The following is a 14,253-nucleotide window of genomic DNA, read 5'->3' as shown; positions in this document are numbered from 1 at the left end:
TGATTCGAACCGCGAAAATCTTGCGCGATCGATCACAAAATGAACTTCTTTCTTCTCAGTCCCTCGTAAAATTCCGCAAGGGAAAGAAAATTAAGGCGAAAGTGTATATGTAGAAGGAAGGAAGAAAGTAAAGTTTTCTCTCGAGCTCGGCAAGAAACTTGGCCAATTAGATCGAGTAGCCTTTTTTCGAAGCTCCGGCCTCCCCTCTGCAAAGGGATGCACAGCGCTTTGCCAAGTTGGATCGAGTTGGAATCTGGGTCGAAAAAACAATAAATAATTTCTTATCGCGTATATGGGGAGGGAGGTTATGGCGATATCGGATTGAAAGTGGGTGAAATGGGGGAGGAAGGAAAAACAGGAGAGGAGCGAGCGAGGGCGCGCGGGCGCGTGCACCAGCGTTGCTCCGTTAATTGCAAGCGTTATTGGGATATGTGCGAGAGGACGGAGGGTGTGTAGCATTGACGCAGAGCGGATACAAGTTAGGGGGGACGATTAGGCCCTTTTGTGTGACGTCTGCAAAGCGTAAATTGAATAATCGGCTTAAGATTGCTGCGCCAGCGTAACCGTAAATGGCACCAGAGCGGCACCGACTTCGCGGCCGGCCCAGTCTCATCTGCACAACCCCCCCCCCCCCCTGTACACCGTGTACAACGAGGGGTCCACCCAAGTTTTATTCCGATCTAGATCGCGCAACTCTCTTAACGTTTAGCAGTTGGCAGACGGGCGCCCTCGTATACAGGTCGCCGCCCCTCGGGACTACAGCGAGCTGGTCCCGTTCCCGTTCCTAATCCCGATTCTCTAATTCCTCGAATATCGCCATCTACGTCCCTGTTGAAGCCACAGCGCGCTTTGCCAGCACTTGGATACAGTCCGGGAATTAGCGAGGTTTTTCATTATTCGCGTATTTTATACAGAAGAGGAGAACGGTCGATTTTACTCTTCGCTCACCATAGACAGCACTGGAGGACGAGCCATGAGGGGCAATTCCTTCCTGATAGCTTATTCGGGAGTCCTCCTCCTGATACTGGGATTATCCATACGGTTTAGCCATGCAACGAAAATAGTGAGTGAACGACGACAAATTTCTAATCGATATCGTTTTCGAGAGACTCGATCATATCAATCGTGTGATTCTCTCCGATAGACATCGAGGGCTGAACGCTCCATCAGCTTGAACGACGTCCAGCAACTCCTGTCCGAGAGAAAAAATCGCCTGCCCAAGGATGTCATAGCCACGAGCTACGAATTGGAGATCGAGCCTCGATTGGCGGAAAATAAATTAAAAGGCCGAGTTAAAATCAACGTTACTTGGTCGGAGAAAGGGGACCAAATAGTCCTCAATGCTGATCCTGACATGATCATCGAAGATTCGGATGTTAGAATCGTCGAGATCAATCCAAAGTGAGCTATTTCGATACAATGTCAACTCCAGAGTTGCGTATATATTTCAACATAAACACTCGTAGTCACTTTCCACGTATTCATTATAATCGTGTTAATTATTTCCATTAGAAATTATTTCTTTAGATGTATCGCTTCTCGCAAAGTTTATTCGCGGATAAAGGAATAATGTTGTAGACAGTCGCTACAAATTTTTCTGATGAAATATAAAACTTTTGCATTTTCAGTGCGTATATGATAGTTTTACGAAAAGATTTCTTCGAATCTAGACGAGCAACGCGATTTCCTCAAATGTATAGTAATAAAATGGATTGTTACCGAGAGACAAAGTAGATTAAAGATAAAATCTGTTGAAGCAAAACCGATCCTGCATCGCTGGTCGTCCACATCGCGGAAATGGGTCGACTCATGAAGACCAATCGAAACTTTTTCGTGATCGTCCTGGAACACCTGATGCGAGTCAACGAAAGTTGCACGATTGACATTAAATACACCGCGAACCTTACCAGCAACGGAGTAGGCTTCTTCAAGGAAGATTATTATCTTTGGAAGCAAGAGCGGTAAATTTCAGCTAAATCTTCACACTCGTTGCTTCATATTTCTCTCTCCTGTGCTTCTTCTTTCTTTTTTTCCTCAATTTTATCCCAGGCACGATTCATTCTACGCCACGAATCTCCGGCTGAACTACGCTTCGACCATGTTCCCTTGCATGGACGATCCAGGGTACAAAGCAACTTTTAAATTAAACGTCAAACGTTCGATAAATGACGTCGCACGATCGAACGTTCCTCTCGAGAAGATCACCAAAATGTAAGTGCTCCATTCCAACGTTCGATCCTAGTTATCAATCGACTTGCGTTATCAATACTCATGCGAAATTTTCTCTTATTTCTTTTCCCTTTTTTTTTTGTTTTGATTTTTAAGAGCCAATGAACCAAACGCCGTGTGGCACGAATTCCAGAAAACTCCGTTAATGGCGACCTATCAATTGGGTCTTTTCATTTCGCAATTCGATGGTTTCGCCTCGACCCTGCCCGTTAATAAAATCAACGGCGAACAACTGGATGTTCAATTCTGGGCTCCGAAGGAGATCGTGCAGTTGCTGAAGGATAAAAAGGTTCCGGAGAAGATCGTCATGATCTATAATTACCTGCAGAATTATTTCAACAGCTCGATTGGATTACCGAAGCTAGACATTGTCGCCTATCCAGGACACGTCGGGGCTGAAAAATCTTTCGACAACTGGGGCATAGTCTATTTCACGTGAGTACAGGCCAAATGATTCGTCCTATTCCTCGATGATGCAGCCTTCCACGTGTCATTGACGTATGTCGTGTCTAATATTAGAATCATTGAAACAGGAAAGAGCAATTACTGAAGGATCACGTTTGGAATATTGCCTACGAATTGATCTATCAGTGGATCGGGCAATACATAACCCCGAAAGAGTGGAGCGATGCACCGGTCAATAAAGCATTAAACTCGTTTCTAGCGGCCATGACAACGTCCGACGTAAATTTCACTTTGCAACAAATTATATTGCTGACAATTTCTTTATAACTCTTTCTCTTCTCTACTACCAATTCCAGCTGAATCCCGACGAATTGGAAGGGAAATGGCCAATCACCATGCTCTACTCCCTCTATTACGAATTTGGAAAAGTCGATCCATTCTCGAGAGTCTACGGAATTCGAGACGACGCTAAATCCGCCAAGAGTACGTACCGGAAGTAATAGAAAGGGAGGGAGAATTCGCATGGAACATACACATGTTTATAAATAAAATCAAACTTTTATCCTTAACTTTAGCCGAGTTGCTCTTCCGGATGTTCAATTATACTCTTGGCAAGGATAATTTCCGGAAAGCCATGAGGAAATTCATCTGTGCGCAGTCCAATGGGTGAGTTAAATTTGATCGCGTTAAATTATTGGCAATTATTATTCTACCACAGACACGCAATATTTCTCTGGCTTCTCTATCTTTCGGTTCACTGCAGCAACAGAACATTTTTCGAGCGTCAGATTTACAATCATTTGAACGACGTGGCAAACGAGACGAAGAGCTTATCGAAGGAGCTGGATATTTACCAAATAAGCAGAGTCTGGATCCATCGTGATCGTTTGCCAATTGTCACGGTCACTCGCGATTACAATGCTGGAAACGTTACTTTCAGTCAGGTAAGCGAACAAAGGATGCACTGGTAAAAATCCTATATTGCACGAATCATCGATTTTCTCACGGATAATGTCTCGTTTGAGGCCGTGTTGTGTACACGGTATGCGACTACTATTAGTCTCACGCACACGAAAATTATTTACCTATTTTAGCCTGGTTAGGTGGAAAACTCCGCCATAATACTCCAATTTTCGTTTTAACAATATATAGGAGAAAAAAATTGGTTTTTTATTCCACCTCTAAGGTATATTTTTCGTTTGCTCGACACTGCCAGCTTTAAACGCGACAGAAAAATCCTTTCCGTTCGCTAGAAATATTTGAAAAATTATCCTATGTATATATGTGTTTATATGTAAACATATACCGGGTGATTTTTTCAAAAGTAAATATATATCTAACAAACGGCCGGGTTTAAAGGCAACATATTGTAATTTTTGAAAAGCCATCGAGATACGCTGTATACTAGAATATGCAATAAAAAATAGAACGTTGGTGGCTCCACTAAAAAAAAAAAAAAAAAAAAAACTGAAACTGACCTACAGAATGTACAATATTTTTCTATGGTTATCCTGAGAGCCCCCTCGAGGTAAAAAGTTAATAGACGTGTCTTTGGAAAACTGCAGATTTTATCATTGCTCGTTACTTCCACTTATTCATGTTGAATACTTTTGAAAAAGCCACCCGTTATATATAAGTGCATCGTCAGATAACAGACAGTCGTGACTGTGATTCATTGTTCGGAGAAGGCGATAGATAAATTTTCGTTTGTCCAAGAGATTTGCATAATGCCCGGGACACAGAAGCGTTTGTTGATCGTTGGAACGAGTGACACAACACGTGTAACTACACTGTAATTACGCTCCAAAGCAACAGCAGCATCTTCTTATTTACACAAATGTCGTTGTTCCGTTCTCCTCTCTCGTTTATAGCCGTGCGCGAGATCGTTCGATGGAAACGATATAATTGACCGCACGCAAAAACTCATTGGCAAGGTAACTCAGGAAGGATGAGCGGAAACAGATTTATCGATGCGGATAACGCGTGACTCCTTCCTCGAAATTTTCCATATACCAGCTCTATTAGAAATCTCTGGCTCGAACGTATCTGCTTATAACGTTGATTTTCAGAATATATACTTCAGAGATGGCAAACCAGCCGCATTTGAGTCCTTGACACCAGGAATCGTTGACATTTATCAATGGAGCATCCCAATAGTGATGCTTTCTGAGAATAGCTTGGACTTTTCGAAAACCAAGCCTCTGACCTGGCTGACTACCGGAAATGGAACCAAGAATCAAACCATCAAGGACATCACCGATAAAGATCATTTCATTATTGTTAATCCGGAGGAAATAGGTGAGAAATTATTGCGTTATACACGCTATACATATATACGCACCGAAACGATACATTCTACTCTTTGATTAATCGTTAATCGTAATGGTTTATACTGAAAGATTGTAAAATATTCTTCACTTATCAGCGAATCTCATTTCTGAATCCCATTGTCAGTTTGGTCTTGAGTTATGCACATTTCCGGGTTCTCCAATAGGTCTGTTATGAGACAGAGAGAAAGAGAGAGGGGGAGAGAGGGAGAGAGGGAGACGGGTTAAAATATGAAACTTTTTAGGAATGTTTCCGGTTAATTACGATTCTTGCAATTGGAAAATGTTGTCCCAGTTTCTTCAGGGACCTAAGCGCAGTACGATTCCTGTACTAACCCGCGCGAAGCTTTTACACGATGCTTGGAATCTGGCATATGCTGGAGAACTTTGCTTTAGCGTTGCCCTCAACATGACCCTTTTCTTGAAAGAAGAAAAGAGTCACGTGGTCTGGGAACCAGTCTTCACGATGATCGATCATATCGGAAGACGCATAGAGAACTCCTACGTGTATCCGAAATTTGAGGTAAACTCCACTTTCTTCTGTCTTTCCTTTTTCTTTTTTCAAGTACCCGAAGGAAATACAGCGTTATTTGAGAAAGAAAGAAATTCATTTTCGCAGGCGTACGTTCGTAATCTGATGACGCCTCTGTATACCGAGCTAGGAAAAATTATCAATGAAACACAGGCTGGAGAGGTTCCCACCAATATACACAATTGGCAAGTACATATGCGCGGATTAATTAAAAATTTCCTGTGTCGAGCCGGATATCAGCCATGCGTTAAGGAAGCGAGAGAGCAATACAAGAAATGGCTGGAAGAGGAAGAACCAGACAGCGGAATTCCGTCAGTATATACTCTTCCTCGGACTACCAGCGAATAAAAACAAGCTGTAAAATATACCTTCTAAATTTACAGGATTGCCAACGAATTCATTTGTCCAGTATTCAAATGGGGAACCATAGACGAATGGGAATTTGGACTTCAACGCGTCATTAATTTCCCATTGAACGATACCGCGAGAAAGGAAAATGAGCGAACTTATCTTCTCAAGACATTAGCGGGTTGTCCCAAAGACCCTTACAAAATTGAAAGGTATTCGTGTGATTTTTCACTTTGGAATATATGCTATATGTACATATACATATATACGCGTGTGTGTAATATTAGGATTGCTCCGATGATCCTCTAACCATTTTTATCATCATTTTTCAGGCTCCTGAACGTGACGGTTTTAGATCAAAATGAAAACTTTACGAATTCGGATATTCATCTGATATTCAGCACTTTATCCGGTGGCGCAGCCGGTTATAAGACACTTTTCTATTTTCTACAGGATAATTGGGATTTTGTAAAGGAGAAATTCGAGAATAAAACTTTCCTCTGGGACGGCATTATTAATTCGGCTACTTCGTCTTTCAATAGCCAGGAAGGTTACGACATGGTCTCTGACCTGTATACAGTTCGATTTGGCGAATTCGAATCGGCCGAAAGTATAATTAAGAAAGCTCTTAAGAGAATCAAGCAGGAGACCGAGTGGGGTGAGAAAAATCTTCCAATCATTGACGCTTGGCTCAAAGAAAACCTTCCCGAAGATGATTTAAAATTGATCGGCGAGATTAAGCCATTGCCTTTGAATAAAACAATTCAAGCAGGAGGGGTATTTGGTTTATTGAAGAAATAAATAGTTTATTGACCAATTGTAATTCTTCGTGTTATTACAAAATAATTTGAATCAATGCACGATGTTTTTTCAATAGATTATTCTATTACCGTGTGGCCCTTGAGAATGGTTAGAGAAAATGTATATATAAATCTAGTATTCTAAATTACGACATATAAAGAAAAATGTTATTACATGTATTATACGAGCTTGTTATACTTAATCAAGTGTGATTGAAAGAGAATTTTGATAAACTACCCATTCATATTGCATAATATATGCTTCAATAAATAATGTAGGTTCTGTATAAAATAAATCAATTTTAATGAAATTCAAACATTTTATAAGTATACAACAACTGTGACATCAACAAAACATTTCCAACAAATTATTTTATCCCTAAAATTAACAATAAAGGTGCTACTGTGGCGGACAGGTACCCTGGACACATAAAACATTTACGTTTACTAACAGGCTGTTAACATGTTTAACTTCGCTTATAATACACCGATAATCATTATACAGAATTAGAATAGCTTATTATTTGTATTTTCACTACGCAAGATTATTATTCTTCTTTCCGGTCAAACTTCGAATCTTATTAAAGTCAGACTTTTAAATAAAACTCTTGAGAGTAATCCTTAAAATTTACGCAATAAAATAAACTATTTACCGCACATATAAATATTACATATAATGAGTATTTCACACAAACTCTGCTTTAAATTACATACAATTAATAATTGCTCAAGTTCTTTCAGTAACTTATTAAAAGCTATTGTTGGAGATTATAAATTTCTATGCGTCGATGTCTGAGTATCGCTGGCCCTCCGACCGCCTTGCTCTATCTTTATGAAAGCCCACAGATTAATTTCAGTGAAACCTGCAACTTCGATAATAACTCAGCAACTTTTACAGCCAAATGTGTAGTAATTGATATGTCACTAAAATCAATTTTTTCACATCCCAACAATAGCTATATCATTCCTAGCAACCATTAAAATCCAATCATAACATTTACAGAACTTTGCTTCACCGCTAAATCCAATGATACTATCGTCGAAATAAGAAGAAAAATTGTAATATTGTTAACTTAAAGGCCAAAAGTAGCAAGCATAAAAAATTAAATTTCACGGGAGATTCCTTTATATTATGGAATATCAGGCAACGATAGAGCAGATCAACTTGCTACAGAAGCTACAAGCAAACTACTGATGTTTCCAAGCAAAATATTAGCATACGATTTGACATACAGTCTCAAGGTTCAACCCTAGGAACACACCAATTCCCGAATTATGTTACAGGGAGGGTAGAAAGGGATTTATTTCTACAATAACTTCCATAACATTAATTCGAAAGCTTAGTTTGAAGGTAATAAATTTAACGGGAAATAAATCACATTTCTCAACCGGAGAAGAACTAATCATTATATCTTTGCGGTCTCACTGGTTATGGTTAACGTCATGTAAAGTTCGGAATGCACGTGTGGAAATCCTCAACAAGACTTAGGCGACACTTCATGACAATTCGCACAGTGCGAGTCTTACAGGGACTACATGACTTCTTCAATCATAAAAATATACTAGTCTCTCATTTAAAACCAATAAATGTCTTGCCATGCCCCTAAGATAAAAAGCCAAAATTTTATAAAACTTCTTTAGAGTCATGATATTATAATTTAGAGGTAGTAAAAGGGTAGACCATATAGTATGAAAGTGTAAAAACCATATGTTACATCTCAAAACATCACTACAATGAAAGTCTGTATAAATAAAATGAAAAGTATACAATGCTAATGTTAATGCAATGGGATTTAGTTTATTTTTATTATATGTTACTTGTATAGGATCATATATCTGTAGTCATATATGCGCTCTTTCGTAGCATAATGACTTTAAATAAATAAAATCAAAAAAGAAAATTTCCATCCAAATATAAATTTAAAAGCTTCTCTGAAATTAAGAGAAAGCAATTATTAGTTTTTCAATAAGAGAATATTCAATTATGAATAATTAAGTATATAATACCTCTACGAAATCATCAGTTCCTCTTGCATTTGCTGGATAGTAATCAACGATCAAAGGACGTGGCCGTTGTCCAATGCCAGATGGTTGCTGCAGACCACAGGCCTGTTCCTCATTAGTAATCACGGCCACCAATGTACTTATAACCTTTTCGTCCAATTGTGACATGCCTTTATTCGGTGCTTTCATTCTCCTCAAGAGTAGAGCGTTCCACTTCTGTCGTAAATGTAAAAACAATTGGGCTGCTTCAGCATCGAGCTTGAATACAACCCAATCATCCAATTTGAATATTGTTCCTTCGTGGCTATCGTCTACTTCTGAATCAGATTCGCTCTCAATTACCGCTGAAAAAATTATTAATCTTAGTACAAATAAAAATACCTTCCGCAGATCTCTTTCTAAGACGTTATTACACCTTCTGCTTCATAAATAACATCCATTGGCAATCTCGCGGGACCGCTGAATAGCGCTACAGTTAAAGGATTGACTAAAGTAACAGTTTTTACATGACAAAATCGTCCTGTACGGCTCATTTCCTCGTAAAGCAACCAATCACATGGCAAAGAATCTACATTAGCTGCATGTGTTTGCGACGCGGTCATCCTGGGGGATTTTGGAAATTCTCTTAAAGTCGAAGATGGATGGAACATTACTTTAACTTCTTTTCTGGAATTGAAAGGAGTATGTGAGATTATCATTTTACTAAACGCTTTCAATATAGACAAGATTTCTTACTGAGTTCTCAGTTGTAAGTGCTCTCTGTCAACCCGAATGAGATTCGGATATAAACCAGCAGTCAGTGCTGCCTTAACAACTGCCCAGTTCTCGGAATTGGAATTCAAATCTCTGATGTCCCCAGAACCCCGAGCCCTGACAAATCCAGAAGCGCGAAGCTGCCCAAGAAGTTGCGTTCTCATTCCAACAATCATTTCCATAACAGCCGCAGAGATGAAATTTTTCTCACAGAACGATCTCTCTTTACCACTAGCCCTTGCATTTTGCCATCCTTGAAAAGCTCGTAGCATAACCATATGATCAGAGTATGTATCCATGGCGAATTTCTTTCGAGACACAGCTACTGCTCGCTTCTGCGATGGCTGAGACGGTAAAATAAACGGATCCCTATACAAATCAATTTCATAAAAAACATGTGCTAAACATTAAAAATTGTATTCATACAATTCTATTAGTTGATTATAGACTTACTTGTAAGCCAAGCTGCAAACAATCGTTAAAATAGGGTCTAAACACTTTAGTACAACTGCGTATAGAAGCATCTTTCCTAATCTCGGTTCAATTGGCAAATCTAACAAGTGACTTCCCAATTCTGTTAAGTCTTCCCAAGGATCCAATGCATCAATTGTCTTTAACAATTGAACTGCATTTCTAGTTACTAAATTGGACGGAGGCTCTAAAGCTCTGTCTAAAAATTCGGCAATCGGAGTATTGCCTGAAGCCAAGTGCTTCGTAAACAAACATAATTCTTGAAGTGGCAGTCTTAACATTTCAGGGGTCTGATATGCTTGCATATTATTAAATCTTATAGACGAAAATAGACGGAAACAAATTCCTTTTCGACATCTCCCAGCTCTACCTTTACGCTGTTTTGCACATGCTTGCGATATCCAATTACATCTGAGCATACAAATTCCAGAAATTGCGTCAAACGATTTCTCTTTAACTTTTCCCGAGTCTATTACATATACTACATCATCGACAGTAATACTAGTTTCCGCTATATTAGTAGAAAGTATAATTTTTCGAGTACCTTGAGGACTAGATTTAAATATTTTCTTTTGATCACAAGTTTGCATATTCGAATGAAGTACAAACAAATTGTAGCGTAACCCTTGATTCATTCGCTTATCTTCGCTCATGATTCTCTCTCTCATTGTCACTATATCATCGTAACCCGGTAAAAATACCAAAAGCGATCCAGCTGGCATTTTCAAATGAATATGTAAAATTAAAGTTAACAGAATGTCATAGTCTACATTTTCATCGTTGAATGTGTGATGATATATATCCAGCAAAAGTCTCTCTTCTTCCGAAATACTGCTTTCCTTCACTTGCGCTATCTCATTATCCTGAGCCATACAATCGTACGTTTTCATATAAGCCTCAATTAGTTCCGCACATTCCACCTGGTTCATGTTTTTAGCCCAGTCCAGTGCAGTCCATTCATTACCGGAGCGTAAATTTAAATTTGCACCAAGATTTAATAGTTGTTCAGTTGTGTTAATGCAGCCTCTTCCAGCTGCAACCATTAAAGGTGTAACGGACGTTTTGGAATGTTGATAATCGACCGAAACATTTTCAGAAAGTATAAAGTGTAGAAGCTGGGCAAAATTATCATCACCGCCACATAACCATGCATTGGAAATACTTTTATCCATATCTTCTATAAGCCAAGGCTCAAGCCTTGATTTTTCAGCTATTGGCTCACTCTGCTGTGCTAAAATAGGCGATGGGAGATGACATCTCTCGCTGGTGGCGTTGGATTCAATTTGCTGCGGCCTGTATTGAGTCCATGATTCTAATACTTTACGTTGATCCTTTTTATGTATCAATTCTTTTTTTGCTAGAATCATTTCTTTCGTCATGTAACCTGTTATTTTCAAAATATCTTCTAGGTAAAACACATCAACATCAAATAACCGACCAGGCACATTAACAACACTACATTTACTGAAATAATTACTAAAAATACTAGTGTCCATAGTAGCACTCATTAAAATAATTTTTAAAGATTTATATTTATCTAAAGCATCTCTTAAAGCGATCAAAAGAAAATCACAGAATCTGTCACGCTCATGAACTTCATCCACAATTATGTGTGTGACAGTGGCAAGAGCAGAGTCTCCACCCATGAGAGTTCTAAGTAGTACACCATTTGTACAATATGTTAATAGTGTCTTCGGCGCAACTCTGCTTTCAAGCCTAATTTGATAACCAAATGTCTGACCTATTTTTTCATCTCTTTCAAATGCCACTCGCTCAGCAACTGACACTGCTGAGAGTCTTCTAGGTTGAGTACAAATTATTCGACACACTTGATGTTTCTGCTGACAGTTTTCTAATATATATTGTGGTACTTGAGTTGTTTTGCCACAGCCTGTTTCCCCTGCTATAATAAGAACCTGGTGACTGTTCAACGCATTAAGAATATCCTCTCTTGCATTAAATATTGGTAGAGACTTTCGAAAATTTAATACATCGTAGTTTGTTTTCAACTGTGGAATTTGTGGAACACTGCTATTTAAGCGTCCCATGGCTTTTGTATTAGTGTTTACTAAAACCAAATATTAAATTATATAATTATAGAAACTCAACTTCTTAAACAAATAAAGAATATTCTTTAAACCTATATACCATCTGTGTTTAGAGGTCGCTCTCTTTCTATGGGAGGTAATAAATCCTGACATTCTTTGTGATTTAATGGAAAAATACGTAGTAAATTATAAACACTTTGACGAGACGTCTTTTGCAGATTAATAACAGCATCTGCTTGCACAATAGTTGATCCTTCTCTTTTGTATACAGTTAAGAACCTGTTTGTACCTTTCCTAAAACATTGAATGTAATTATATATAAATATTGAATTTTTGTCTATCTTAATATTTCTTTTCATTATCTTCTCATACCCTCGACTTTTTGATTTTAGTCCAAGCTTTATAGCAAGTCTGTGAATATAAGCTCTCTCTTCTGCAGTATATGAAGATGGAAACTCCAATTCTTTTTGTTCGGGTGATTCCAATAATTTTTTTATAGTTACGTTAACTGCTATTCTTGTATCTTCTCCAATAGGTTGGTGTTTTTGCTGCTTACGACGAGGCATAATGATTTGGATCAAGTATCTATCTCAAACAGTGTCGAAGTCAGGATGCTTGTTTAATAAAAAAAATATCTAAAAGAAAAATTGTTGTTCTTCACCAAATGACTAATTTATTATACGAATAGGCAATATACATAGGTAACGGTAAGAGAGAATATATTACGCACGGGGGGCGCGCGCAATTTTAGCTGATAAAAACGGATGTGGCGCAGGTGGTGGTAGAAGGCGGTAGCAAGCAGCAAAAATACCTGCATCCAGGTACGGTCGATAAGATATCGACAAGAGTTGTAAAGCGGATAGAGGTCCTTTTAAGCGTTTGATGGGTTTATTCTAAGTGCAGCAGCACTCAGAAGTGACTATGAACTCGAGTAGAACACACACACATACAACATACAAGAGGTGAATACTGTCTGAGTAAACAATATGGCCGGTTCAATTTTGTACGTGGGTTATGTCGTCCTCAACGTTTTTATCAAATTTTCCATGTGCCGTGGTTGGAATTAATTATTTCTGGTAAGTGTACTTACTTTACGAGACATATTACATTTAAGAATAGCTGTGCCAAAATTGATATCGTAAAATTCCAGATACAATGTACTCGTAACGTGAACGTTTTGCGGTTATCCCTGACTTAATCCTGTATATACCTTTTACCTTAGAAAGGCCAGTCATATTCGCACTTGAATAAAATGCAAACAATAAAACTCTATTTCTGTCTATTCCTAAAAGAGTGACATTCGATCGTTAGGTTACATCTAAAATTAGTATTTCTAGTCCTAAAGATTTAAGCGATAATTATACTGATCATCATTATACGCTTGGAGTGTAAAAGAATACAACGTTTACAAAAAAAGTTACAATACACAAGTTTAACATCGTAGCTGACGTATATTGTTTAACAGTAATCTTGTTGGAAACAAAGAGTAGTTTTCGTTTTGAAAGAAATTTCCGTTTTGAACAAGCATGCTTTCCGTGACTACATGTGTGTGTGTGTGTATGACGTATACACGAAGCAACAGGTTTTTTGCACAGAACTCTGTATTCACAAGTATCATTTTCTTTAAAGAACCGTAACTCGATCTAATCTTAAACCGCTGCATATAAGTGCAACAACATTACAAAAGAAGAATAAATTTATTTGAGTATATGCTAGCTATCGTATGTCAGTTTGAGCGTAAAGCTGATGAAAAGTAAATAATGACAAGCTCGCGTTCAACCAAATCAGTCGAAATTACTACTCTTCACAAATATTTTGTAGTAATATAAAGCTTATTCATGTAGCTATAATTATTCATTCTCGCGGAAGTTGATTTAAAACTTTTCAAGGATCATCTTTTTTTTCTTTTCTCTATGACTAACCAATAATTTTCCTAGAAAAACAAAACAATAATATTCATCTCTGTCGCATGACTGGTATATATATATATAAGGATTCGGAGTGAAATAAGAATCTGCCGAATCGGATGTTTTGTTTTATGAAAAAATTTGGCAGGGGGAAATTGTTATTAAAGGAAGTAACCGGTTAACGGAAAATTGTAACGATTTGATTTTGAGTAGGTGGCACCGTTCGTGGTCGTGCATTCACGAATTACGTAAGATGACATCGCGACGTCTCGTTGCGCTTGTTCGTGAGTTAATGCGAAAGATTCTCATTGATTGGAAGTTGAAAAGGTACTGCTACGACTCTACGACTGAAGCTTAGGCTCTGAACGAGCACAGCCTTCAAGACTCTAGCTAGTATACTACTTCCTACAGATTGACGAATGCAGACGT

The 14,253-nt window shown here is 38.2% G+C and overlaps 2 protein-coding genes across 2 annotated transcripts; one reads left to right on the top strand and one right to left on the bottom strand.

The window, feature by feature from the left end:
* Positions 1-664: 664 nt before the first annotated feature.
* On the top strand, positions 665-6,952 carry LOC136785878 (aminopeptidase N). The gene is made up of 14 exons (XM_066747203.1): positions 665-1,063; positions 1,145-1,401; positions 1,758-1,961; positions 2,050-2,211; positions 2,326-2,664; positions 2,763-2,913; positions 2,991-3,117; positions 3,210-3,300; positions 3,398-3,578; positions 4,704-4,932; positions 5,207-5,484; positions 5,581-5,804; positions 5,877-6,053; positions 6,174-6,952. Exons 1-14 carry the CDS (start codon positions 974-976, stop codon positions 6,640-6,642), a joined length of 2,979 nt encoding a protein of 992 aa, XP_066603300.1. The 5' UTR covers positions 665-973; the 3' UTR covers positions 6,643-6,952.
* A 139-nt stretch (positions 6,953-7,091) lies between these two features.
* On the bottom strand, positions 7,092-12,627 carry LOC136785876 (3'-5' RNA helicase YTHDC2-like). The gene is made up of 7 exons (XM_066747200.1): positions 12,290-12,627; positions 12,018-12,211; positions 9,852-11,937; positions 9,381-9,767; positions 9,061-9,311; positions 8,649-8,989; positions 7,092-8,573 (listed from the first exon to the last, which is right to left on the bottom strand). The coding sequence occupies exons 1-7, from the start codon at positions 12,481-12,483 to the stop codon at positions 8,562-8,564; spliced, it is 3,465 nt and encodes a 1,154-aa protein (XP_066603297.1). The 5' UTR covers positions 12,484-12,627; the 3' UTR covers positions 7,092-8,561.
* Positions 12,628-14,253: the final 1,626 nt, after the last annotated feature.

The sequence above is a fragment of the Prorops nasuta genome, unplaced genomic scaffold (assembly GCF_024137725.1).
Source record: "Prorops nasuta isolate Cenicafe-Biocafe unplaced genomic scaffold, Cenicafe_Pnas_1.2 PNAS00003, whole genome shotgun sequence".
In the NCBI taxonomy this organism is placed as follows: Eukaryota; Metazoa; Arthropoda; class Insecta; order Hymenoptera; family Bethylidae; genus Prorops; species Prorops nasuta.
This window is presented reverse-complemented; position numbering and strand designations above follow the sequence as displayed.

Bases quoted from the DNA above. Each gene is read 5' to 3' on its own strand.
- LOC136785876 (XM_066747200.1), bottom strand. From the start codon at position 12,483: ATGCCTCGTCGTAAGCAGCAAAAACACCAACCTATTGGAGAAGATACA. The intron at 11,938-12,017 runs GTATATAGGTTT...ATTTGGTTTTAG, and splicing joins GCGACCTCTAAACACAGATG to TAAACACTAATACAAAAGCC. The intron at 9,312-9,380 runs GTAAGAAATCTT...TTTCAATTCCAG, and splicing joins CACTTACAACTGAGAACTCA to AAAAGAAGTTAAAGTAATGT.
- LOC136785878 (XM_066747203.1), top strand. From the start codon at position 974: ATGAGGGGCAATTCCTTCCTGATAGCTTATTCGGGAGTCCTCCTCCTG. The intron at 1,064-1,144 runs GTGAGTGAACGA...TCTCTCCGATAG, and splicing joins TTAGCCATGCAACGAAAATA to ACATCGAGGGCTGAACGCTC. The intron at 3,118-3,209 runs GTACGTACCGGA...CCTTAACTTTAG, and splicing joins CGACGCTAAATCCGCCAAGA to CCGAGTTGCTCTTCCGGATG.